This window comes from Otolemur garnettii, unplaced genomic scaffold (genome assembly GCF_000181295.1).
Source record: "Otolemur garnettii isolate 467f Iridium unplaced genomic scaffold, OtoGar3 scaffold00027, whole genome shotgun sequence".
Classification (NCBI taxonomy): Eukaryota; Metazoa; Chordata; class Mammalia; order Primates; family Galagidae; genus Otolemur; species Otolemur garnettii.
The window spans coordinates 4,787,540-4,815,215 of NW_003852422.1; the positions used below are offsets into that span (position 1 = coordinate 4,787,540).

General features: G+C 42.9%; 1 protein-coding gene across 1 annotated transcript in view; it reads left to right on the plus strand.

Moving 5' to 3' along the window:
- FBXO15 (F-box protein 15) overlaps positions 1 to 27,676 on the plus strand; it is a 45,940-nt gene that overhangs the window by 12,184 nt on the left and 6,080 nt on the right. The window contains exons 3-7 of the mRNA XM_023512361.1: positions 4,100 to 4,342; positions 5,473 to 5,682; positions 7,710 to 7,836; positions 9,360 to 9,442; positions 10,375 to 10,517. Coding sequence (XP_023368129.1) covers positions 4,100 to 4,342; positions 5,473 to 5,682; positions 7,710 to 7,836; positions 9,360 to 9,442; positions 10,375 to 10,517 — 806 coding nt within the window. The remainder of the gene's footprint in view (positions 1 to 4,099; positions 4,343 to 5,472; positions 5,683 to 7,709; positions 7,837 to 9,359; positions 9,443 to 10,374; positions 10,518 to 27,676) is intronic.

Consider the following 27,676-nt stretch of genomic DNA (forward strand, 5'->3'; position numbering starts at 1 on the left):
ACCACACCGTGTCAGGCAGCACCATGGGACCTGCCCTGTCCCCTCTGGTCTTGGATTTTCAGGACAGAGGGAGAGGTCTCCCTGTAGGCAGTCAGGGAGCTCCAGGGAAAGAAGAGGAAGGGGCCACTTAATTCTTTCTCCCAAACTTGCTAATTAAGGGGAGAGAGTGAGAGGGGAAGAGAGAGGCTAGAGGGTCCTTAAACTTTTTAAACAGGGGGCCAGTTCACTGTCCCTCAGACTGTTGGAGGGCCGGACTGCGTGCCCTGGGACGAGTCGGCTGCTGAACAGGACAGGCAGCCACGGCAAAAATACCTGGGCCCGCGGGCTGCAGTTTGAGGACACCTGGGGAGGGTGGCCAGAAGAGAAGGGCTGCCTCCCTTTACTTGGGCTCACAGGATATCTATGCAATAAGGAGGAGAAACTCTTGCTTCTGTTTTGTCACTGAGAATTAGCTTGCAAATCAGAATTGTGTACTGGAGTGGTAGTGGAATCCTAACCTGTGGTGAGAAAGTCATGGCCCACAAGTGAACATCACGGGATTTGGGGGCCTCTCTCTTGCAGCATCAAAAGGTCAGACAACTATTGATCCTACGTGGAATCCACATCTCAACTAGGGGAGACATCAAGATAAGAGGGAATGCAGGTTTTAACTGAAAGTTGTGTTTACTAGATAAGGGAATGGAGGCTGACAGAAGGAGGTCTGTCATATTATCCCATCTGGGACCGTGGTAGGTAGGAAACAACATCTGCTACAGTGGCTCTCAGATGCCTGTCCACAGAAGACTTTACTGGAACAAGTTGGGAAAGGTGAAAAAGTTTGCATCCCTGTTCTGCATTTCTGGAGAGTTACTCAGTGCTCTGGAATCTGTATTTAAAAATTTTTTCCAGGTCCTACTAATGAATAGTCAAGTTCCGAAATGACCAGGATAGTGCTTCTTTGATGGTGGGTGTTTTCAGATCTCATTAAGATTGCTATTCTCCACCATTCTCATACTTAGAAAGGGACACACACCAGTACTTGGCTAGGAAGGGCGGGTCTTCTTTTCTTTCAGTTTGAAAAGACATTTCCTATATGGAAGAACATATGTCTCTGTGTGTGTGTGTGTCCTTATATATGCATATATATAGATACACACATCGATGAATGAAATGATGAATCATTTCTTGAGGTAGTTGTAGAATGAGTGTAGAGTAATCGTTACGTGCCTCTTTGTTAATGACCTAATAAGATGTGAAGGTGTTGCTACGGCAAAGTACAGTGAGGCGTGCTTCCAGGAGGGAGTCAACTATCTGTCTGAAGCTGCAGTGTTCTCACTTTATTTAAGGATAGAACTCAGAATCTTTAGATAAGCTGATAAATTGTACATTTTCTAGTTTCTGTACATTTCACCTCCCTTTACTGTATCATGATAGGCCCAGATGATCCAGGAATTGGGCCTTGGTAGTTCTTGCATTATTCTTTGCATACTTTTATTACAAACTATGTGCCCATACCACTTTCTTAGAAGTTGTTCTTTATAAACCTGAGCTTCTGATGAAATTGCACCCATAATTCTTTTCTTTTTCAGGAGGTAAGTCTTAATTATGCTAAGTTGAGATAAAGTTTTTAACAGACTTCTACATAAAAGGATCTGTGGGTAACCAATAGTGTTTTTGAGAAGTTAACAGCTATTTCTAACCAGTGCTTCTGAGGAGCAAACAGGGGCACATGTGATAACTGATTATGCTGATGACTCACGGGCAGACACACTTGCAGGGTCTGTTCCATCCCTGGGGCTCCTCCCTCCTCGGGAGCACAGTCCCTGCCTGGGAACCATGGAAATGTGTGTGGGAGGCCATACCTGGATCATCACACGGGGGTTTTATTTGCCAGGTACTCTGGGAAGCTATCCGAAAGTTAAATTAGCCCCATTTCCTGAATAACTTGTTTGATGGAACTGTTTCTGGGCCATATTGATGATCAGTCATGTTAAGCAGAGATGCTCTCGTCTGCAAATCTGCCTAAGCTTTCTAACATGATGGAGCTTCTGGGAATTAAGAAATAACAGGTGTCTGAGTTTCAGGGACTTAAACTTAACGTGTATTTTATAAAGGAGGGGAACAATCTAATACAATATTTTAAGTCTGAAATATAAAATATTTTATTCAGATGCATTTATGGTAAATTAAGACAATGCGTGTGAATGTAGCTCATCATGTAAACATGGGTGTGGTTATTGTTAGTGACACGTGTGTGGTATAAAGTAGCATCAGCAGTCGTTTACACAGTGCTGAGGTGAGAAATTTGAGGTTTCATTGAGGTCTTGCTAAAGCAAAGGAACACTTAGTGGAGTGATAGGACTAAACTTGAGCGTGAGGCAAGCTTTTATGCAGAGGGAGTTTTTCAAAGAGTCTGTGCAGGGGGATTTGGGTGAATCAGTTTCAGGTTTATCTAGATGTACTGAACTCATGATCACTTTGCATCTATTAGCTCATGTGTGAAAGTACAGAAGTTTCTGATCTGAAGACATAAATACTTCAACATAAAAGCTTGATGGGAAATGATTTTGCGGGTGAGAAATTACTTTAGAAAGAGCTGGCAGTAGAGTCTGATGTGTGAGTGTGTGTTTGGTGGTGAGTTAGGGAGGTGTGTTCTGCAGTCACCTGCTGGAGAATGGTCTGCTGCGGTTGACGACCGAGGTCCCCACCAGACCTCCTGCAGTTCAGTGTCACCTCTTTGCCTCTGACTGTTTTATCCTGTGCTGCTCTAAATAGACATGTGGAGGCACAAACTAGCAAATAGTTATATTTGTGTTGTTTATTTATTTTAGCCCCTGCTTCTGTTTTCCCTGATGAAATACTGCTTTTCTTCCCTGATGGAGAGTTTTGGTTCCTTCCAGGTCTCTGCTAACGCCCACTGTTGCCCAGGTGGCTTCTCGATGGGGCTTTTGGTACCAGTGAGTGGAAGGAATGCAGACTGTCAGAGCTGAGCTTGAATTTCAGCATAAGGCTTATTGACCATCTGAGTTTGGATAGCTTATTTATTTTCTTTGGCTTCATTTCTGTGTTGCTTAAAGACAGTGAAGCACCAGGGGTTAAGAGTGTGACCTCTGGTTGAGCCTGCATAGGTTCGAATCCCAGCTCCACCTCATGCTTGAGTGCACAGACCTGGGCCAGACGCCTTTGCACCTGGGCCTCAGTTGCATCATCTGTACAATGGGGACAGCGAGGGTAGCTATGGAATGGATTTGTTGTGAACATTAAATGAGTTAATGTATATGAAGTGCTTAAGCAACTCTGGACTTTCTAAGTGCTTGAAGACCTTATGTTAACTGTCAGCATTAGTTGTCATTATGAATAACCTCCACTTTTTTCTCTTTATGAAAGCAATGCATGCTCCTGTTGACAAATTAAAAAAATTTTCAACAAAGCAAAAGCACAATTCACTTTTTCACTGTTAATATTTTTGTGTGTGTATGCCTGTTGTGAGCTTTTAAAAAACATGCATATGTTTAAAAGAACAAGATAAGAACCACACTGTGTATATGTCACATTATTTCTTTCTTTTTTTTTTTTAGAGACAGAGTCTTACTTTGTCGCCCTTGGTAGAGTGTTGTGGTGTCACAGCTCACACCAACCTCCAGCTCAGCCTTCTTGCCTCAGCCTCCCAAGTAGCTGGGACCATAGGTGCCTGCCACAATACCCAGCTATTTTTTTTTTTTTTTTGGTTGTAGTTTGGCCAGGCTGGGTTTGAACCCGCCACCCTCTGTATGTGGGGCCAGCGCCCTACTCACCGAGCCACAGGCGCAGCCCTCCATTGTTTCTTTATAATAGGCCTCCTGGTCAGTTGGCAATGAGGGAAGGCTGTTGTTTGGATGATTCTGAATAACGCAGGGTCATTCACTTTAAACTTGGGAAACAGGCTCTTCCTATGTTTGCATTTTTGGTGTTTTTCGAGTCTACAACACTAAATCTCAAGCTGCTTTAAATGTTCAGCTTGACTTGTTCATGGATTTGGACTATCTAAAAATTATTATGGGTCTCTAACTTAACATATTACTACTACAGGTATGTGACAGTGTCTCTTAGTTAATATCTCTTTCTCCCCCTCCACCACCAGTTTTATTTGGATCAGAATCTACTCAGCTTCATTTCCACCTAAAAGGTCTAATTGGAAATTTAACTCCATAGAGGAAACAGCGGTGTCTCTGAGTGCACTGTCAGTTGAGGATAAAGAAGCTGGATATTGGAAGACGGAATATATTGCAAGACAAATGGCGTCTGTAAAAGCCACACTAGCTCAGGTTCTCAAACCTGTCAACCCTTACACAGGCCTTCCTGTGAAGACCAGAGAGGCCCTCAGGTATGCAGTGTGTTCTTGAGGAGTGGCCGCAGGTGACCTGACAGCACTGTAAAAGGTTTCCATGAAAACCAGAAAGAGTGCTAATGTCATCTCAGAGTACTGTGTGCTCAGGACAATTTAGACTGTGGAGGACTGTCTCTGATATTTTTGTGTTTTTGTGTGTCTATAAGGTATTTCCTATTCCATATATGGTTAACCTTCTACATCCATAGATTCAACCAACTGCAGACTGAAAATATTTTTAAGAAATCAAGTTGGCTCGGCGCCTATGGCTCAACCAGCTAAGGTGCCAGCCACATACACCTGAGCTGGCGGGTTCGAATCCAGCCCGGACCCATCAAATAACAATGACAGCTGCAACCAAAAAACAGCTGGGTGTTGTGGCGGGCGCCTGTAGTCCCAGCTACTTGGGAGGTGGAGGTAGGAGAATCGCTTGAGCCCAGGAGTTGGAGGTTGCTGTGAGCTGTGATGCCACGGTTCTCTACCCAAGGTGACAGCTTGAGGCTCTGTCTCAAAAAAAAAAAAAAAAAAATAGAAATCAAGCAATAACAAATAACTATACAACAATAAAAATAATACTAATAAAAACCCAATACAGTATGACAGTTATTTATATGCATTTTCATTGTATTGGGTATATGCATTATAAATAATTTAGAGATGATTTAAAGTATAAGAGAGAATTACTTAGGTTATGTGTAAATACCACCCCATTTTGTATCAGGAACTTGAGCGTATATAGTTTTGGTGGTATGGTGGTCCTGGAACCAGTCTTCTGAGGGTTCTCAGGGGTAGCTGGTATGTAGCCTAAACTTAGTTTGTATGAAAGGCAGAAAAAACCCTAGTGATCTGCTCTAGTAAAACAAGAATGTTCAACGTGCCCTTTCTTCTGGGCAGAACCTTTGTCGTATTGACGTATTGCCAGTATCTGGCAGCATATACATCCCTGAGTGAGCTGAGGAGGAAAAGTCACTGTAAAGAGAGAACTATTGACGGGATGAAGATTACACCAGGTGTGTCTTGAGAACTTTAGCTTTTAAGGAGGTAGATGCTTTAGAGACGTACAAAATTGCCTTCAGCATTTTTTTTTGCAATGAGGTGAACGTTTTATCTTTCTTTTCTTTTGCCAGAAAATCTGGTTTAGGTTGGGCAATTATATTGAAAGAGAAAAATGGAAAAGAGTATGTCATGAAGCATGCTGATCTTTCCATAAATGACACCTCAGTGACCGTGGTGTGGTATGGCAAAAGTTGGCCCTGTCTAGCGTCATTGTCAACCTTAGAGTTGTATGGTCTGACACCAGTTTTTATGGACTGGTGTAAACCCCCCACCAGAGATAGGTAAGTACTAATTCAGTGGAACTATTAGGTAACAATGTCTTGTGTGTAAATATTCATTGGCATTACTTTTTTTTTTTTTTTTTTGCAGTTTTTGGATGGGGTCGGGTTTGAACCCACCACCTCTGGTGTATGGGGCCAGTGCTCTACTCCTTGAGCCACAGGTGTCACCCCATTGGCATTACTTTTGTAGTTCAGAAATACTACCATTGTGTTTTAATTTGATTATTTCTTAAAGACTTGCCTGTCACTCTGTATCCCTGTAGCCTGGGAAAAGACCAGGTTTACTGTGCTTCTGGTTAGGTCTAAATTTAGGACCCTTATATTTTGGTTATCTATAATGGTAGAGAATGATATTCTAGTTGATAAAATTTCATAAACCATAGATGGCTAAACTTTTCTTCCTTTGAGCCACAGGCTTTTTTTTTTTTTTAACAGGTTGATGATTTTTTTTTTTTTTCAAGTTTTTGGCCAGGGCTTTGAACCCACCACCTCTGGCATATGGGGCCCCTTTGAGCCACAGGCACTGCCCTAATATATTTTCTTCCTTTGGTAAATGATACATTAATTGTGGTCTACATATGAGGTCATAAATTCGTAATTATTAGTTACTTTGTTTTTCTGTTAAACTTACTACCGTGTTTCCCCGAAAATAAGACACTATCTTATATTTATTTTTTCTCAAGAAGACACACTAGAGCTTATTTTCAGGGGATGTTGTCTTATTTTCTGCGCTGACATGTGTGGCGTGGCTATGCAGCGTATCTGCTAGTGTATCAACGCCCATCACTAGGTCTTATTATCAGGGTAGGGCTTATATTTAACAAATGCATAGAAATCCTGCTAGGGCTTATTTTTTGGGTAGGTCTTATTTTCAGGGAAACATGGTAGTATGTGGGGCTAGTCTCAGTGGCTCACACCTGTAATCCTAGCAAGGCCAAGTTGGGTGGATTGCCTGAACTCAGGAATTAGAGACCAACCTGAGCCAGAGCAAGACCCTATCTCTAAAAATGGCTGGGTGTTGTGGTGGGTGCCTGTAGTCCCAGTTAGTAGAGAGGCAAGAGGATCTTTTTACCCCAAGAGTTTGAGGTTGCTGTAAGGCCATGGCACTCTACTGAGGGCAACAAAGTGAGATTTTGTCTCAAAAACAAACAAACCAAACAAACAAAAAAACTTACCAGTATGTGACCTTATGCAAGTAACTTACTCTTTCTGTACCTCCAGTCTCATCTGTAAGATGGGATGATGCTGGTGCTGACACGGTGGTTGGCATGCATGGCTGCAAGGATGTGTGGCCCCAGCTCCGTAAACAGTTTAGTCTGAGGCTGTGCTGTGTTTACTGACCATGGATCCCCCTTCCTTACAATTACCTTAATTATATCTGGGTTCCTAGGCCTGACAGCTGTCCCTCTAGTGTAGAGCTTGTAAGATCCTGCACTATGATTGGAAGTCTTACCATGTTGTCTCTTCTTAGACATCGCCCATTTACTCCTAGGCACTAAGAGGTCACAGTGTGTCTCCTTAGGAAAACACTCATGTTTTTAGTTTAAATTATTTTCTGATGTTTCGGTTTTCACTATCTGAGTTACCCTTGATAATAACTTTAAAAAGCACCCCTGCTTTCAGACAGTCTACCGATCCCACCTGCTTTTATGCCACTCAGAACCTTTGCTCACGTGCTTAGGAAGAGACCGCAGTGTTATGTGTGGGGTATGGAGGGAAAGGACGGACGATAGTTCTGCAACTTCATCCCCTTCCTCTCCTTCAGCTTCCTTCTGGCTGGGCTGTGGAGCTGATGACAGTGAGAGTGAGGGGGAGGGAAAGGAAAGCACAGTTGGGTGAGAAATATGGGAGTATCCGTTTTGGCTGTATTTGTACCAGGCCCTTGTGTTCCCTCCCCACGACCTGCCACTTAGTGGAGCACGTGGTTAATGTGCTCTCCAAACATGTTTTTAGATTGCTAAAGAGAACTGGCGATGCACAGAAAAGTTCATTTTTCTATCCCCTCTCTTTAGCACGGATGCTCACAGACCTCGATGGCACTCCCTGATTACAAAGTACCACCTGAGCCATTTAACTGAATCCAACCTGATTGGCTGCGACAGACTTGTCCGGGTCTTCTGCCTACACCCCGGCCTTCTGGTGGGGCTGTGGAAGGTGAGCGGCAGGTCCCTGGGGGCTCCCTGTGAGCTGTCACGTCCCCATCATGGCTGGCAGGGTGTCAGATGGAAAGTCCTCTAGGTGTGGCAGTAGCCGCATCCTGGTTCACCATCCTACCATCTTTGCTTTCTATCTGACTCCAGCGAGCTCCTCTGTCCTGCTGAGGCTGCTCTGGGGTTCTGCCCCACAGACGACTGAGTGCCCCTTCCTGCCTTCGTGCTTTTGTTCACAGTGTTCCTTTCATGTTAGGGCACTGTCCCCCTTTCTCATGCCAGTCAGTGCTGGTCCTTATCCTGTTCCTTTCACATTCTTTCTCTGACAAAGCCCCTGTTGCTGTGTGTGCAACACGCTGGTCTCCTGAGCACGTTTCTGGTCCTGCAGATGTGGTGTTGAGGATAATCTGCCCTTTGGGGTAAAGAGGCTAGAAGTTATCCCACCCTCTGTGTAGGGTCCCTTGTCTCAGCAGATCAGGCTGGTGGCCTGGCCAGCTCCCTCCTCTGGGGATGTTTTTGGGGCAGTCATTTCCGTGAAGAGCAGAACAGTATGGTGTCCCTTTGTATACTGTGCCCACAGGTTCACGTCTGTGGCTTGGCCTGGGAATGTTTTAAGGCAGCAGTTCCCAGATTGGACTCTGAGAATGGCAGTCTGCACTGCAGACAGTGCCTGGGCAGAACCAGGGGTTCCCAGATTGGACTCTGAGAATGGCAGTCTGCACCACAGTCAGCACCTGGGCAGAATCACTTTTGCAGCTGCATCCAGCACTGTCCTCTTGTACCTTTTCCTCCCCAAGTCTGTGGTGGCAGTCTGTTTTCTCCCCTCCTTCCCTGTCTGCATGAAGGTAACTTGCTATGCACTTGACTACTTGAGTTCCTTGGTCTGCGCTGGCCTGAAGCGTTATGAGAACTCTGGTTGATCTAAATGTCCCCTGCCTGGTGACTGGGTGGAGAATGGCACTTTCTGGTTTGCCACTCAGGGCCGCCTTATACCAGGCAGTGTCAGCTGTGGATCTGGCAAGAACTGGGTGTCAGCCCCTGAATAGTTACAGTTTCTGCTGCTCCAGCTGATGGACAGGTGAAGAAGCTGAATCTAATTATTACCCCCTGCATTTACCACATAAAGTGGTTACTGGATAGAAGAACGGTAAGGTTTAGTATTTGTGGAATTAGTCTGGGATCTGTGAAGGTCTGACCAGTATTGTCTTTATTTTTGAAAGGAGTTTGAAATAGCTGGGGACTAAAAATGTATATTTTTGCAATCATGTGTGTAATACAGTGTTTTGATATTTTGCAAATACCAGGACATTAATTCTTCTGGTGCTGCCTTCTCTGCGCATTTCGGTGAGTCGTGTCAGTGTGAAGTGCAAGCCTTATCAGTGATAATGCACGAGCCCTGTGGTGACCTCACAGTTGTGAGAAACTGCATCTGTCTGCAAGATGAGTGTGCTGCGGTCTTCACAACTATCTCGTGGAGAATTAAAATATTTCACTTGAAAAATGTATTCTTTTTCATTAACTTTTCAGAAGGAGGAAGAGCTGGCTTTTGTTATGGCAAATCTTCATTTCCATCACCTTGTGGAGAGGAGCACATTAGGCTCGGCTTCTGTGTATGTATTTGTGGGTGTTTTACATTTTTGTACAGTCAATATAAAGGATTAGGAGTTGATGCCATCTTAATATCCCGAGAATAGCTGCAGAGGCATTCTGTTTTTAATCAGTAGACACAAGCCAACAGGTATAATTACTTAGCTGCTGCTAAAGTAATTGGATTATTCATGAGTATATATTTGCTTTATTTATCTGGGTTAAGGGCCTTCTACCTAGTAGAATATTGTTTATAGGGCAGGATAGCTCTGTTTCTGTGAGATGCCACTGCTGTCTCTGTGGTGCACTTGTGGGAGTTTTCATGTCTTGGAAGGCATGCTGACTCCTGGCCCTCTGGCTGGTCTGGCATATGGATGAGTTTTGTGTGGTCTGGACACTGTGTGTGTCCTATGAATTTGAATGTCTTTAGGTGCGAGCATGCTTCCTGTTCCACCCCAGCTCTCACCCTCACCTGGTTACTTAGATGCTCCCTTACTCATTTTTTTTCATTACTTGAAAAGCTCCTAAATGCTTTTGAGTTTGTCACCTTACTAGTAAGGGTTTTTCCTATTGAATAAAGCTTTCTTCATCTTGGCTATGGGTCCTCTTCCCAGGTTGCTAACCTGCAGATCTGTTGGGGTGTGTTTCCCTCCTGAGCCCGTCTGTCCTCTGGGTATGGAGAACGCTGCGACCCAGAGCTGCCTTTGCAGAGCTGCGGTCCTGGGCTCTGTGCCCCGTGGTAGTCTGTGGCTGCCCATGGACTCGTATCTTTGCCTGTTTTTATAAAGGAATGTGGAACAGTCCCCTTGAGATCAAGTATTAACGATTATTGGGAATCTCTGTCTCGTTTGTAGGAGGTAGTACTTTGAGGGGATGTTAATCTCTTAAAAGTATTTTACACCACGTATCTTTAGCTCTGGTGCTGACAAATCCGTGTGTGCTGTTTGCTTTCCAGCCCCTTCGAGCCGCCTGCTCACAGCCCCTACCTGGACGACAGCCCTGAGTGTGGCCTGCACGGCTACCAGCTCCACGTCGACTTGCACAGCGGAGGGGTTTTCTTCCTCTGTGGCACATTCCACAACCTCTTCATCAAGAAAGGTGAAATTAATTGAACTTTTATTTCATTATGAAATAGAAAGGTTGGGATCAGGGAATGGATATTCATGTCTGAGTTAAGGACTGTCCTCCTAACTGTCCTCACTTTATAATCTGTTGGCAGGTCTGTCCTCCCAGGCCCCTGTTTCCTTCTAGGACTTGTGCAATTCCTCAGCTGGCGTGTGTGTCTCCAGCGCTGGCCTGGCTGCCCCGTCACTCTCTAGCTTCCCAGTGCAGACTCTGCCTGTTTCCTCTGCCCGTACTGCCTTCCTGGTTCTCCAGGCATCCTCTTCCCTCCACGCTTCTTCCCTTTTCTTTCAAAGCAATTTGGTAAATTTTCCAACAGGGCCAGTGGAGCCCCTGTCCAGGATGAGAATAAAGGGGAACCAGCCTTTCCCCTGTCTGTGCCATATCCATGTTTGTCACGTAACTAAGCAGAGGGGACTTCAGCCAAGGGACAAAAAGAAGGCATGTTGAATGCCCCTACTCGGATTTGTCTGATTGTTTCTGTTCTTGGTATCATTCTTCTGTATCCTGTAAACTTGGAGTTTTGGGTGAAGACTTGCACAGATTCAAGTGTAACATTTTTGGTAGGAATATTTTATAGGGAAATTAGGTCCTTTGTTTTGCATTGTACTAAGAGGCTTCAGGTCCGGCTGTGTCACCAGTAGGGCCAGATCCTCACTGGGTTCAGATGGTGTCTGCTAGATCTCTTCTTTACAAAGGTTTTCTTTTCCAAATACCCTGTTCCTCAGAAGTCTTTCACCTAATGGGTTTGACATCCATTAATGATCTTTGCCTAAATAAAAAATTTTTGTTTGAATTTAGAAAATGATTTTCTAATTGTCATTATTTTTATATTTATTAGCTAAGCTTCTGTAAAGAACTTTTTCTTATCTCCTGGGTGAACTCCATAAAGGCATAGGAAATGTTTAGTTCTTTCCCATTTAACTGCCAATTCTCAAATTAGTACATTAATGTAATAGTCATCTCCTGTGTTGGAAATATTTTGAGCTCTCCTTTTCTCTCCTCTCTTTCTCCTTTTTTCCCCTCCTCCTTTTTTGCTGAGTGTCACTTTGGACTCCTGGATATGTATTTATTCAGCCATTTACAATAAAGTGATAGACATTCTTTCCGAAGCTACTGCCAGTGCTCCCTTTGGTCTGTGGTCGACTGCAGCCTGTTCTGTGCCCTGCAGGTCCACCCCAGAGGCTTCCTCTTCGCTTTTTGGCTCAGGAAGATTTCTAGGTTTTCATGTGCTTTTCTCATTCTTTTATTAGAATTATGTCACATGTACATATTAATCTCAGGTGAATCAGCATCTCTGTCGTTGAATTGTCCCATCCGAGAATGTGAAATGTCTTTCACCTTGTTCAAAGTACTTTCTTCGTTTAGGGTGTTTCAGAATTTCCTTTGTGCTGGTTTTGCACATTTCTTACTAAGATGTTTATTAGGTGTTTAATCTTTGTTCCTTGTCTTCCATTATATCTTCCTGTTGTTTTATAATATCTTTTTGTGGTTTCGGTCTCAAGCCACTGCTGATCTCACAGAATGATTTGGAGAGTACAAGGTCAGACAATTAAGTTTGTGAACTCATCCTAGAAAAAGTGCTACACCCCTTATTGCTGAATTACACTGTCGTCCCCTCCCAAGTGCTGTCCTTGGGAAGCTGTGCACACACGCCAGCGCCTAATCCACCCTTCAAAGCAATTTCAGAACTCTTTTTCTGAATTATGCCAATTGTGTATATGAATCTTAGGTGAAGCTGCCTGGCTTGAATTTCCTCCATAGCACCACCACACTGTTCAATCTTACTTATTTATTATATTTAAGGAAAGTAAGCTCTGCAAGGCAGTATCTTTGCCTGTTTTGTTCAAGACTGTCTCTGAGAATGAGCAAAGCAGCACCTGGCACATAGTAGGCATGCACTTCAGCATTACAGAAAGAATGGACAGTGCGCTGCCTCCCCCAAGGGCACACAGTCAGGAGACTCTTAGCTAAACGTTCCATCTCCTTAAAGCTCTCCCATGTCCTTAGCTGGAGGATTCTCAGCTGCATCAGTCCGGACTTTTCTGGTCAAAGCTTTCACTGTTCTCTGTCGCCTCTGGAGGAGAAGGCGCAGCTTGGATGCTGCAGGGCAGAGCTGCAGGGTCATCAGTCTCCTTGCTGGATGAAGCTAGTGGCTGGGCCTCTCGGGGAGGAGAGTGACAGTTTGCTCTCATCTTGCCTTTCAGCGCCTGGGGAGGCTTCAAGGGCTGCTCAGGCCTGGGTCTCAGGCTGCCTCCTAGACTCAGAGTGGCCTCAGCAGCCCCTCCCCACTGCTGCCTCATTTCCTTTGCTCACAGCTCAGAAGAGGGGTATCAGAGCCCCCCTTCTACAGTTATGCAGTGTGTACCCCTCGCTCTGCAAAGGGAAAGCTTCACAACTTTGCCCTCTGGCGGAGTAGGTTTTTCTGTGCCTGTGATGGGTACTTTGCTATGTAACTGAAAGTTTCTTGAAATCTGAATATAGATACTAAGTGTTTATTTCATGCTTTCATTACAAGGTAGAACTCAGGAACTTCTTATCTGACATCGTTTATAAAAGATAGTTTTCACAGGTTACCAACTAATCTGTAAAAATTGTATACATTTTATATATTTAAAATGTAAAAAAAATTATTTTGAAATTCACATTGCACAAATACAGATAATTCCTGTATAGCCTTTATGTAGAATACACCAATTTATAACATTTTTGCCATGTTTGTGGTGTCACTTTCTCTTTCTACTTTTGTAACATTTCTACACATGCAGGTGGGATCAGTCTGGTTTCTGTTTCTGAGGGTTGGGTGCTAGGTCTGTCTGAAGACTATTTAGAACTGCAAAGAAAATGGCCTGCTTTTCCTTGTTGTAAACAAACACAGCCGAACCTTGATTAAGCTTTATATTGCATCCTTCATACCTAAAATATGCTGTTAACAATGATGAATAGCAATAAAGAATATTTATGAGTGTCATTATGAGTTCTTGTTAAATGTTTCATACTTCTATTAATTATTAAACTTAATCTTCACAGCAAGCCTTGAGATAGGTGCTCTGATCTCTCTCCCCTGTTACTGGTAAGGAGTGAGGCTGATGATGTGACTCCCAGCTCCTCCCTTTCTGCAGAGCTGGCATGTGGCAGGTCCAGCCTACACTTGGGTCATGGAGCTTTCGAGCAGAGAGTGTTAAATGCCTGGATTTCTGTAATAAGTATTGTCCCCAGAATTTGAACACCCCCGAACTTGAACAACTTGGAATCTGAATGAAAAATTCCAGAAAATTTTGCCCTAAATTCCAGTGCTGCTTTGGAATCTGAGCACCCAGCACGTTGTTTGTGTGTTTTTGTGTGTACGTTTTCCCAGTGCTCAGGCCACCTGTGCACCCCATTCAGTTCATCGTGGGAAATTGTAGTGAAAGCATTGTATGTGATTTTCGCTGCTAATTTTATGCTTTTGTGCCTGTTTTGGATGTGTGTGTGTGCGTTATAATAACAACTAAGTGTATTTGCCATGGGTCTTAAAAAGTAAGGCGAGGAAGATTAGAGTAAGAGAAAGCTGGTAGAGCTACAGTTGAAGTTAAGAAAGGTCTTATCACGAAGCAGGAAAGTGGTACACGTGTGGCTGAGCTTGCTGCTCTGTTAGGGTTGCCTGCTTCCACTGTTCGTAAGATTTTGAAAAATAAAGAAGCTTTCAAAGCAGCTGTGGTGCTGGATGAAAGGGATTACGACCTTGACTTCTAGGAGATGGGAAAGTATAGAAGAGATGGAAAAACTCCTCTTAGTTTAGAATAATGAAAAATAACTGGTAGTGTGATTTCTGAGATGAATTTATTTATGAGAATAAATTTATTTATTAATTTATGAGAAAGCTGAGGTCCTCCACAATGATTAGTGAGAGGCCTGCCTGAGACTAGTGCTCTAAAGGAAGTGTATAAAGTTAGTAGGGAGTTTGAGAACTTTAAGAAAAGGACTGGGATCAATAATTTGTAAGCATCAGAAAAGATTATTATTTATTATTTTTTTGTTGTTGTTAAGCAGGCCTGGGCGAGGTTCAATCCACCGCTGCCCCTGGTGTGCAAGGCTGGTGCTTTAAACACTGACCTGTGGCGCTCGGCCCAGCTGAAAAGTATATCAAGGAGTTTAAGGAGTTTGTGAACAGTGAGGGGTATGTTTCCAACCAGGTGTTCACTTGTGACAAAACAGGCTTTATAGTTTTAGGTTTTTATATTTTTTATTAATTTACATTTTTATTCAAATATTATTTGTTAATATTTTACCTTAAAATCCAGTGTATTTACTGTTAAGATTATTTTGCGAATTTGAGTTTGTGGGACCCAGGAAAGAATTAATATAGGTTCTATTATTTTAAAGGAGGAAAAATTGTCTTAGAACTTGAATGATTTGGAACTCGAACGGGGGTCCTGGACTAAGTTTGGATTCCAAGGTATCACTAGACGCTTCCTATATTTTGCTTTGTAAAGATGTGCTTTTAGAGTATGTCTTCTTGTATGAGAGACCAACTGTCTTCACAAAGTGTGGGTGTTGTGAGCGTGGGCAGGGCAGGGCTTCTCTGCTGACTTGTCAAAGTAACATTTAAGCCACTCTGTGTTAATGCTGATAATCCCCTTCGAAGGTTATGTGATTGTTACGACATGTAAGAGCTTAAATTAGATGAAGGAAGATAGGAAACTGAGGTGTCTTTTGTTTTTTTCCCCCAATAAGAAGACTTGATAACAACCCAGATGACCTCTCAGGCAGACTCCAGCATTTCCTCTTCACATAGCTTTGCTATTGAGAATCAGCAGAGGGCGCTGTTGCCATCAGAGTGTCTTTCTAACGTTGAAAAAAGTACAAACGGAACGTCCTCTGCAGTTTTTGAGTAACTCTCTTGTGGTACCATGTGGTATATTTAGTAAATTTCAGCTCTGTCATTGCAGTTGGGGATGACAGCACTTTGCCCCTATTTTTAAAAACACTTTCTCCCTATCAAGGATAAAATGTTTTATCATCATGTCCCTGGAATTTAGGTGACCCTCCATGGGGTTTGTCCTCCATGAGACCTGAGAACTCTGGCATGACGCTAACTAGCCAGTCTGGAGGGCGGGGCAGGAAGGAAAGCTGCTTCATTTGTTTGGATCACTCATGAACAATCAGTTCAGAGGTCGAGGGCAGAGAAACTTGGAGAGCTGGGTGTGGGCACAGGCTGGAAGGGGAGGCACTCGGGGTCCCTGGGGCCACTGGGGTGGGCATAAAGTGGCGAGTTGCAGTGCCCAGACAGGTTAGTGGGGGTGGCCCAGGCCAGGGTGGGGACCATGTGGCATGGAAGGAGAACACTTTAAATGGCACACAATTTATAAACAGAGCCTGAATTTGGTCATTTTGTAGAGCCTTTTCCAGGAGTGTATCTTTGAGTAAGAATTCTGTGCATGTACCAGTTTAGTCCACAAAGTCATTGTAATCCTGTTACAAAATTCCAAAGGGAATTTATTATGAAACTTGCAAAGTTGGCTCTCAAATCCAATTGGAAACATACACATACACACACACACACACACATATATATGCATAGGAAATGGCAGAGAAGATTTGCTTTAAAATTTAATTATGAGATAATCTTTTCTGTATGTGATATGTATGTAGGTGATATAAAAACAATAAAAAAATGCAGCCACCACAAAGTTTAAGAAATTGACCATCGCCTCAAATTTTGGGGCTCCTGTGTCTCTTCCTGCCAGAGGGAACCACCACTGTACACGTTGTACTGTTCCCTTTCTTTTCTCTCTCTCTTTTTTCTAATTAATCCTCTTTGTATTGTGAAATGACACTCATCAAAATGCATAAGACAGATTATTATAAAGCAAACACCTGTGTGGTCGCCATTCAGGTCTTGATTGAAATTTGGAAATGGATAGTAGGAGGGGCCTGTCTCAGCAGGTGTTGACATGCTCTGAACTGTGGCAACAGAGAAAGTTCCTGTTCCATGGTGGTTGAAGGACAGATACCTAGGAGAGTAGTTGGAGCAAAACATCTTTGTGTCTTATGCAGTTCATATTCTTTTGTCAAATTATCTTTATATGCGTAAGTCCTGTATTTATATTCTGATAAATGTTCAGACTCAGAGAAAAGCAATTAGTAGCTATTTTTTAATTGCATCCTGATTTATCTGTATATCTGTGTATGTCCTCATCCTTTAAAGGATATTTATGTATTGTTCAGAGTGTTAGGATGTATTATAATGCATCATGTAGAATGATTAGCCTGACATTGACTGTAAGGATTTCTCAAATTGAATATGCAGGAATAGACAGTGAAAGGATTTGTGATATGTTTATTTTCAGACAGAACAATCCCAGTGAGGTATTCAGAGTAGTTCTGGCAATTTAATGCTGCCCACCTCTTGGTCACAGTATTTTCTCTGAACAAAATATCCCCTTGTTCTATTTTCTTAACTCTGTCCCCTGTACTTTTCTACAAGGTTGTTTGATCCCTCCCTTCCCCTCCTCCCAGTGTCTCTTACTAAAAACAAGGCAGAAGCATCTAGTTTTGGGTGCCTGGGGTACGGTTCCTGAGTCACATGTGCTGACTTGGTGGATACTCGGGGAGGCATCACCTCCCTGGCTACCTGGCACACCTGCTCAGCCAGGGCTGTGGGGCGCAGGGAGGCTCCCACTGGGCCCTCCTGGCCCTGAGCTGCCCCATCTCCAGTGGGCTCAGCTCCCGGCTGTGGAGCCATGTCCCGTCTGCTTCTGTCTCTTCGTTGCCTTTCAGACTGAGCACGTTCTCTTCTGGCCTGCTGGAGAGGAGCCTGGGTCCTCTGGTTTCCTAATACATTGTCATGTTTCTAGACGTTATTCTCCCTCAGTAAGAAGCAGTGTCCAAGGGCAGGTTTTCCTGCCTCTGTGTCCTACCTGATGGCGAATGACTTTTTTTTTTTTTTTGAGACAGAGCCTCAAGCTGTCCCCCTGGGCAGAGTGCCGTGGCATTACAGCTCACAGCAACCTCCAACTCCTGGGCTCAAGCGAGTCTCCTGCCTCCGCCTCCCAAGTAGCTGGGACCACAGGCGCCTGCCACAACGCCCGGCTATTTTTTGGTTGCAGCCGTCATTGTTGTTTGGCGGGTCCGGGCTGGGGATTCGAACCCACCACCTTAGGTGTACGTGGCTGGCGCCTTAGCCCGGTGAGCTATAGGCGCCGAGCCGAACCTGGGGAGTTTTTTCTTGTATTTTTATGCGTTCTGCCACTTTGACAGGTCCTGGCTGTATTAAGAATTTTTTAAAAGGATCCATCTAATCTGTTTTAAAGAAACATTTTGATCTCTGAACCTTCACATATTTACTTCCTGCTTCTTTGTGGGTTGCCATAACATGAGGCTAAAAGGAAGCTTAGGGGAAGAAATATTTTGCTACCTTGAATTGGATTTATGAGGGATAAGGAGGAGGAAGGGATCAACAGTAAAGGAGATACTGAAGGAGTAATTTGTAAATGGGAACTTGAGGTGGGCTTGAAAGAGCCTTGTGGGCTTTCTTTTCTTTTGGAAATGTAAATGAACTGCTGGCATTGGGTTCCAAAAAGCAAATTCAATTTCAGTGATGCACTAGGACTTCATGGCTCAGACTTAACAGGGAAAGGACATAGGACAAAATCAGCAAAGAGGAAAAGTGCATGGGCTGAAGTCACAGGAAATCCATGAGAGCTTCCCGGAGTCCATTCCCTGTGGCGTCATGCAGGATGCACTTAATTTCTCTAGGAATGCCCTGGCCTCGTCACCACACACCTGAAATGTCTCATACCTTTAGGTAACTGTTACTAGAGTTTGTGAGACTCAACCCCTGGTCACATGGGCAGCCTCTGGTTGGCATGACCAAAATTCCAGACTCCAGAGGAGAAGAGGCTGTTCAGCATTGACCTCCAATCATGTGCATTTTAGGCAGAAAGAACCCCCTCATTGGTTAGGGATGATTGGGGTGGAGAACGCTCTGGAAATCCAGGATCCTAGACCACATCTAAGAGCCACGCCTGCAAGCAGACCCTTCCAAGTAGATGCAGTCTCCAGCCCACTTCTCTGCATAACTGTCCATTAGTGCTTTGATGTGATTATGGTACAGCCAGTGACAGAGAAGACAGGAAACATTCCAGTTGTGCCTTTGAAGTATAAATCAAGCTTGCCAAAGTCCCTGATCAGCAATGCGAGTTTGAAGAAATGTGTATTTATTTGATCTTTGTATCAAGCTAATTATTACCAATTTTCAGAAGCTGAAGGAAAAAGGTTTTGCATAGTGTGTTAGTGTTGAAAGGGAGAGTAATATTAATAAAAGGAAAATAATTTTTAAATAACAAAATATGCTACTTCTTTGTAGCATATTTGAACTCTAAAAGTAGCCTTTATTCTGTAGGGAAGTTTTAGGTTCACAGCAAAACGGGGAGGAAGGTACAGAGATTTCCCACGCAGCCCCTGCTCCACACGTGCACAGTTCCCCCAATTATCAGCATCTCCCACCAGAGGGGGATGTTTGTTACAACCAGTGAACTTCATAACCACCCAGAGGCCATGATTTAAGGTTCCCTCCTGGTGGTGGACATTTTATGGGTTTGCACAAATTTTCATGAAATTTATCTACCATAAGATTTAATAGTGTTATATCAGAATAGTTTCACTACCCTAAAAATCCTCTGTTCCCCATCTGTTTATCCTTCCCTCCTTCCTAAACCCTAGCAACTGGTCTTTATACTGTCTTCACTGGTTTGCCTTTTCCAGAATGTCATATACTTGGGCCTGTACAGTCTGTAGGCTTTCAGACGGGCCTCTGTCAGTTAGTAATATACTTTTCAGTTTTCTCCACGTCTTCTCGTGGCCTGATAGTTCACGTATTCTTTTTTTTTCTTTTTTTTTATTAAATGATAGCTGTATACATTAATGCAAACATGGGGTACAGTGTAGTGTTTTCATATACAATTTGAAATACTTTCATCAAGCTGGTTCACATAGATTGCATGTCATTTGCTTAGTCATTGTGTCAAAACATTTATATTCTAGTTCTAGAAAAGTTCACTTGTACCCTTGTTAGACAGATATATAGGTGATCTTCTTCTTAGTGCTGAATAACATTACATTGCCTGGATGTAGTTTATATATGTGGTCATCTCCTGAAGGATAGCTTAGTTGCTCCCAAGTTTTGACAATTATGAATAAAGCTGCTATAACATTCGTGTGCAGGTTTCTATATGGACGTAAGTTTTTAACTCCTTTAGGCGAATACCAGGGAGTATGATTTTTGGATCACAGGTAGGAATGTGTTTAGTTATGACCTTGCTAATTTTCTGCCTGCTGGATCTGTTTCTGATAAAGGGATATTGAAGTCTCTGACTATAATAGTGGCTTTTTTTTTTTTCCAGCTCTATTAGCTTTTGCCTCAGATACTCAATGCTGTCTGGTTAGGCACACACACATTAGGGATTATTATATCTTTTTTGGAGAACTGATCCCTTTATCATTATCAATAATGGGATAATGATACCCCTGATAATTTTCTTTGCTCTGAGGCCTGGAACGAATATAGCTAACTTCCACCTCCATTTACTTGGTGTTAGCATGATGTGTTTTCTTCAACTACTTACTTTTAACCAATGTGTGTCTTTACGTTTAAAGTGGGTTTCTTGTAGACATCATATAGTTGGGTCTTGTTTTTTCTCCAACTCTGATAATTTCTGTCTCCTGATTGGTATATTTAGATCTACCATTGATGTTTAAAGTGATTACTGCTGTAATTGGACTGATATCTCCATATTTATTATTGTTTCCTATTTGTTACCCTTGTTCTTTATTCCTATTTATGCCTTCCACTCTTTTTCTGCTTTTTGTGATTTTAGTCAAGCATTTTATATATCATTCTCTTCTTTCTCTTAAACATTTGTAAGTGGTTGCTTTAGAATTTGCTGTATACGTTTACAATTACTCCAACTCCACTTTCAAATAACACTGTACCATTTCATGGGTGGTGCAGGTGTCTTACAATAATAAACTAATCCTAATTCCTTTCTCTCATCCCTTGTATCATTGCCATAATTTCACCAATACATAAAAATATGTATATATTTGAATTCATTATTATTATTTTGTGCAAACTGTTATCTGTTAGATCCATTAAGAAAAGTGAAAGTTTTTATTTTACTTTCACTTACCCCTTCAATACTTTTTATTTCTTCAAGTAGATCTGAGTTTCAGACCTATACATTTTATTCCTCTATAAAGAACTTCTTTAAACTCTTTTTTGCAAGATAGATCTACTGGCAACATACCCCTTCAATTTTTATTTTTCTAAGAAAGTCTTTATTTCTCTTACACTTTTGAAGGATAATTTTACAGAGTAGACAATTGTGGGTTGGTGATTTTTTTTTCTCTCAATGCTTAAAAATTTCATTCCACTCTCTTCTTGTTTGCATAGTTTCTGAAAAAAGTCAGATATAATTCTTGTCTTTGCTCCTTTATAGGTAAGGTTGGTTTTTTCCCTGGCTTTTATTCAGAATTTTAAGATTTATTTTGATTTTATGTTATTTTGATTTTCTGTAGTTTGACAACTGCATGCCTTGGTATAGTGTGTTTTGGTGTCTATCCTGCCTGGTGTTCTCCAAGCAGGATATCTATGTTTGGTGTCTGCCTTTAATTTGGGGAAATCCCCAGGCATTATTGTTTCACATATTTCTTCTGTCCCTTTCTCTCTTTTCTTGAATATTCTGTTCTTCTTTTTTCCCCAGTACTTTTTTCTCTTTACTTTTTAATTGTGGAAGGTTATATTGAGATACCTTTAAGTTCAGAGATTCCTTCCTCAGCTGTATCCAGCTGGCTGATAAACCCTTCAAAGGCAGTCTGCATTTCTGTTAATAGTGGTTTTAATCTCTGGCATTTATTTTTATACTCTCTCAGAATTTCCATCTTCTGATTACATTGCCCATCTAGCCTTGCATGCTGCCTTCTTAATTCAAAGATCCCTTAGCATATTAATCACGGTCATTTTAAACTCAGGTCGATAATCCCTCCATCTCTGCCACAGCTGGGTCTAGTGGTGACCCTTTCTCCACCTCCAGCTGCCTCTTAGTGTGCCTTGTGATTTTTTCCTTGTGGATGGACGTTGTGCCATAGGTGAAAGGAACTACAGAAAATAGGCCTTCGTAAGTGTTTTCTAGTCTTATGATGAAGTCTCAGTTTTTTAGTGAGTCTGTGACCCTGGACTGTAAACTTCACAGGCATCTTTCAGTCACCTCCCACCACCTGGGTGGTTCAAGATGGCTGGGAGGGGCTGGAGTTGGGTTTTCCCCATCCATCAGGTAGGTTAGGCTGATATAGCCCTAGGAAGGTAGGCTCTGGTTAGTTTCTTTTCAGAACAGGCCTTGTTAAGAAGAATAGAATGCCCAGATATATTTCAAAATGGTTCCTTCTCCCTGCCAGGAGAATGAGGCAGTCTTTCCCCAATATTCATTGTGAGAACTGGGTCAGTCTCCTAGAGATACAACACAGAAAAGTATGGGCTTCCTCCCAATGATGAGGCCTGGAGGTTTTAACTCTGAGGCTTGTCCATACTGAGCCTCAGCAGTGCCTCAGTAGCAGCTCACGTCCCCCTGCATTGCCTTTGGTCCCAGGGAGCCCTCTGCTCCTCCGAGCTGTGCCTCCCTGGATCCTCTCGTCTGTCTCTAAAATTGGGGGTGAGGGTTTGTCTTGTGGCTTCACGTCTCTTACAGATCTAAACAGATCATTGACTTTTTAGTTGGTTCAACTTTTTACTAGTTACGATGAAGTGGTGACTTCCATTGCTTTTTACGATAGAATGAAAATGGGAAATCACATTGGTCTTTTTGAGTTCCTATAAAAATACTGTTTAAAACAGACATCTTTTATAACTTTAACTTGTAAAGATTTCACATGTGAGATCATAAGATATTTTTCTCTCCTTGCCTGGCTTATTTCACTTAACATAACTTCCTCTAGGTTTATCCATGTTGTAAATGACAGATTTCCTGGTTTTTTTTTTTTCTTGGAATATCAGTTTGTCTTCTACATATATAGAGGTTCCCCAAAACTGTATACACATTTTGAGAAAGGAAAACTATACTAATATCATAATACTCAAAATGTACCAAGGGCAAAAGGTGAACACAGGTCATACTTGAGCATCTCTTATAATTGCAGAAGTCACTTGTGACTTGAATATTGAAGTTTTGATACAGTGTTTTTCTTTCTTAAATTGTGTGTAAATTTTTTTTGGTACCCTCTGCATATGTGGTTATTGTTGCCAATTATAAATGAAACAAAACTAAAACTAATGTCTGTTTTATTATGAGATTTGAAAATTTAAGATATATATGTGTTTTATAAAGCAACAGATATCACCCAAAGGCATTGTTTAAATTTTGGTCTTTTTATGTTTGTGGAGAACGTTATGTAAACAATGTTATATTCTTTTTCCTTTTCACATTACATCATGTTTTCCAACGTCACTCCATAGTCTGTGAAAATGTGAATTTGCAGAGTTGTATGCTGTTCTGGTACTTTTTATTAAGATTTATTGACCTGCTCCCTTATGTTGCACACTTAGATTTCCACTTTTCACAGTTGTAGCACTATATTTTTCCCAGAATATTATGGGGGTACAAATGTTTGGTTAACTCAGTTGCTTTTATGTGGTTTGAATTGAAGTTATAAGCATGCCCCTCACTGGGACAGTGTGAATTTACCTGTCCTCTCTACCTGTAAGGACAAGTGGTGTTTGTTTTCATTCTTGCAAAACTTCTCTTAGAAGAATGGCCTCCAGTTCCATCCAAGTTGTTGCAAAAGATATTAGCTCACCTTTTCTTTTTGTAATGGCTCAGTAGAACTCCATGGGATTGTAGCACTATTATCATGAACACTATTTTGAAAAAATATCTGATGATCTGAGAGGTGAAAATGACATCTATTATTTTAAATTTTCATATATGTTTGTAAGTTAGGTTGACTGTAAAAAATTGACTATAACAGAGGCTTGTGGTTACTTCAGTGGCCATATGACAGGCTGTTAAAGGTGCATCTCCTTAGGATCCTACTTCAGCACCACCTTCTACTATCTGTGTGTCCTTGGTCATTTACCACAGTGTCCTTGCTGGTGAAATACGGATAATATCAAAGCTCACTTTGTAAAGCATTGCACGAGTTAAAATGAGGTAATAAAAAGTGCTTGTAATATGCTTGGTGCTGTGTCACCGTGATTGTTTGTTTTCATATTTCTTCTCTAATTGAATATTGAGTATTCATGTTTGATTGGTTCTGTTGTTTTAAATGTTTACAAGATTTACATGTGCTATATTTGTTACAAATATTTTCTCCATTTTCTCTTTTTGCCTTTTAACTTAATTATACATACCATATATTGTTTTGAATCTCAAAGGTTTTAGTTGTGAGTAAGCAGTTTCTCTTAATGTTTCTTCCAATTGTTTTAAAATATGGGGATTATGGCTGTGATTGCATTGACTGTGGAGATCAGTGTGAGTAAACGGACATCTTAACAATGTCGAGTCTTTTGGTACAACACGGACTTTTTGCCTGGCAGTGGACTTGGCTCTTTCGTACAGGAGTGTTACTGAAATGATGCCTGTGGAGTGCTTAGCATGTATAATCTTCTGTTCTGTGGTGTAAATATTTATGCAATAGAACATTTCAAAACTGTTAAGAATAAGTATAGGGCGGCAAAGGAGTGGGGCACTGGCTCCATATATTGGAGGTGGAGGGTTCAAACCCGGCCCTGGACAAAGAAAAAAGAAAAAAAAAAAAGGTATAAATGTCTTAACCCAACAAATAAGTACAGGCTGATGGTTATGTTAATCAGTTTGATGTAAGCATTCTGCATTGTTTATCAAATCAGCACATTGTTCCCCATAAATTCATTAATGTATAGTTATGATTCAATAAAGAAAAAATGTACTCAGAAAAAAATTAAACAAAAATAAAAACACTTTAATTATTTTATGTAACCTAAAATAGATAATAAAATCATCTGAGGTTAAAAAAAATATTATTGGTAACTTTAATACTCACAGAGCCATATCAAGTGCTGTCTGTATCCTTATTTTACTCAGTTTGGAACTTGACCATGGTTATGTAGCTAGTAGATAGGTTTGGAATGAGGTCTCTGTGAGCCGAAGGCCGTGCTCATAGGTAGTGTCACTGGGAGCCAAAGGTAGCGAGCCTCCCATTGATTTTGCTGCATTTTGTGGATGGTCTTATTGTATTGGTAGGTTAAGGGTTAGAGTCTCCAAGGAAAGAATTCATTCTGAACAGGTTAAGGAGCACAGGAATCTGATAGAGACAGGCGACTTCAGAGTCTCCTCAGGAGAGCCAGACCCTGTGCTTGTGTGTGCATGTGGAGAGTTTGTGAACGCTCTTTCTATACACAAGGGTGGACTCCAGAGCTCTGCCCCGGCAGCCCAGGCAACAAGCCCCTCTGCCCGGCGTGTGTCAGCAGAAGGCTCTTCCCATCCTCTGTGCCTCTGTGCAATGCTCACTTCTGCCTCTGGGTTTCTGGGACAAGTGAGTCTCAGAACCTGGTCATTCATGACCTGGTTATGAGGAAGGTTGGAATGAGAGACAGTGAGCATGGGTCTCGTAGACTGAGACATTATCCAAAATTTTGGGAAGCCATTAGTGGTCGCCCAGTGTATCTTGTTTGCTAATTTGTAAATAGATTTTTCTCTTTTGGTAGTAACGTGAAAACAAAGCTTAATGAGTTTGAGTCCACATGACACGTTGTTAGTATATAAACTCACAGGTGACTCTGGTCCTCTGCTTTCATCTAGTACAACACTGACCCCTGACACAGCACAGGCAGGGGTGGACTTGTGCTTTTGCTTATGGTAGACCCTCGGGCCAGTTACTGTTGCCCTCTCTCTGTGTGTGTTTTCTCATCTAAGAATTCACAGAATTTTAATACCTAGTTAAGTGCTATTATTTTAATGTATTTTTAAAAAGTATTCTTGTAAGCCACTGTACGGAATGTGTGTACCTGGGTGCTTGGTGCAGGGTAACTGCTCAGCCGCATCACGTGTGCTGGACGCGCACACTTTCCCGCATCAGCCGCCTCACGTGTGCTGGACGCGCACACTTTCCCGCATCAGCCGTGTGCAGGCTGCTTCAGGGCGGGAGGAGCGAGGCCTCTCTCTCTCAGATAGAAGTGGCTGGAGAGATTGGCGGGGGAGCTCTGACCTTTTGAGATGGAAGTGTAATAATTGCTCTGAAGGGGAGAATATTTGGTTGTCACAGGATAACAACAGTTGTTGTTTCCTACAGGGATAGCATGTTTATTCACTCAGACAATCGCCATTAGGTGCTATTGGTTTGCATCAGTGTCCTAAGGACAAGCTGTGTGGACAATGATGTCCTGCTTTCTTGTGCGCGCCGGTGGCTGCCTGCATTCCCGTCTGTCTTTGCCCTGCCAGTCGGGGGTCTCTCTCTCTCAGTGGTACACATGGCTGTGTGCCGCGTAGAGCAGAGCAGTCACATCTGGTCCATGCGGAATGTCATTACCGTCCCTCTGCTGTGGCCTGGCTTTCACAGACTTCCTCCCTGCCTCTGTCAGTCCCTGCCAGGGATGGTAGAACAGTTGCCCGGGAAGGACTGGTGGCGTTTGGCACTCATTTCTACGCCCAGGGAGAGCAGAGAGAGAGCCGCACAGTTCTTGCTAATTACTTAGCAGCAGAGAAGAAAACATGGGCTGCCTGTGTCCTTGGAACAAAAGCGAGACTCTCAGAGGGCAGCAGTATGGTGGTGGGGGCTGGGAACACTGCCTCTGATGGACCGTCTTGCTTAAAGTGCATTATTTTGTCACAAAATAGCCCCTCGTGAAGCATTAGCTTTATTTAACCTTTTGGCTGCACTGAATAGGAGCACACTGTATGGAATTTCTAGAACAGTGTATTGGCTCTCAAGGAAACAGCTTTGGTTTGATTTTGTGCCATGAAACCACCAAAATAGGGCCAAAGTGCGTTGCTCTTCTCCATTCTTTTTCCATGTCTTTGACCTGTGATTTGCATCTTAACCCTCATTCAGGGGTCAGTCTCTGGAGAAATCTTGCATAGGTGTGAGGATGCCACGGTGTTACTACTCTTGATAGCTGCTTTTCAGGGTACGTTAAAGTGGAACTGGGAGGCTGGACAGTGCTGTAGGTGCCCCACTGCCCCCCTCACCCGAGGCCCAAGAGAGTAGGGCAGGTGCAGCCTACAGGGTATCGAGGGCCCCTGAGTAGCATGGGGTTGCTGGTGCCACTCTGAGCCAGGAAGGGGGGGCTAGGCTGGCCACAGGCTGTCACTCATTTGTAAGTGCATGCAGAGCGGCTGTGTGGTGGCCGGGTTCCTTCCCACATCTCCCCCAGTTCTCCTGCTTTCTAATCCCGCACTTTCTGGGGCAGCTTGCTTCTTGCTTCCTCCCGTTCTGTTTCCTTTTTTGCCATTTCTGTCTCTGCTTTCTTTAGTTTGGTAATTCTGCTTTTCTGTTTCCATTGCTGTTGGTTTAACCAAGTCAGAAGAACCTTTGGGTCTGCACAGTTTTCCCATCATGATGAGGGCTATGCAGACTGTCCCCTGCTGTCCTCCCCACTCACCTTTGGTGTTGTTTTGCTGGAGTACATGTTAATTTTTCTGTCTCTGGGGTGCAGACATCATGCTCTGGCTTCAAGCTAGGGGGCATCTCTCTGTGCCAGTGTTGTCTCCCTGTGGTGAAGCCCATGCTGTCCCCTCTGGTGAAGCCAGTGCTGTCCCCTCCGGTGAAGCCAGTGCTGTCCCCTCCAGTGAACCCAGTGCTGTCCCCTCCAGTGAACCTAGTGCTGTCCAGTGAAGCCAGTGCTGTCCCCTCTGGTGAAGCCAGTGATGTCCCCTCCAGTGAACCCAGTGATGTCCCCCTCTGGTGAAGCCAGTGCTGTCCCCCTCCGGGGAGCCCAGTGATGTCCCCTCCAGTGAAGCCAGTGCTGTCCCCTCCGGTGAAGCCAGTGATGTCCCCTCCAGTGAACCCGGTGATGTCCCCTCCAGTGAAGCCAGTGCTGTCCCCTCCAGTAAACCCAGTGCTGTCCCCTCCAGTGCACCCAGTGCTGTCCCCCTCCAGTGCACCCAGTGATGTCCCCTCCAGTG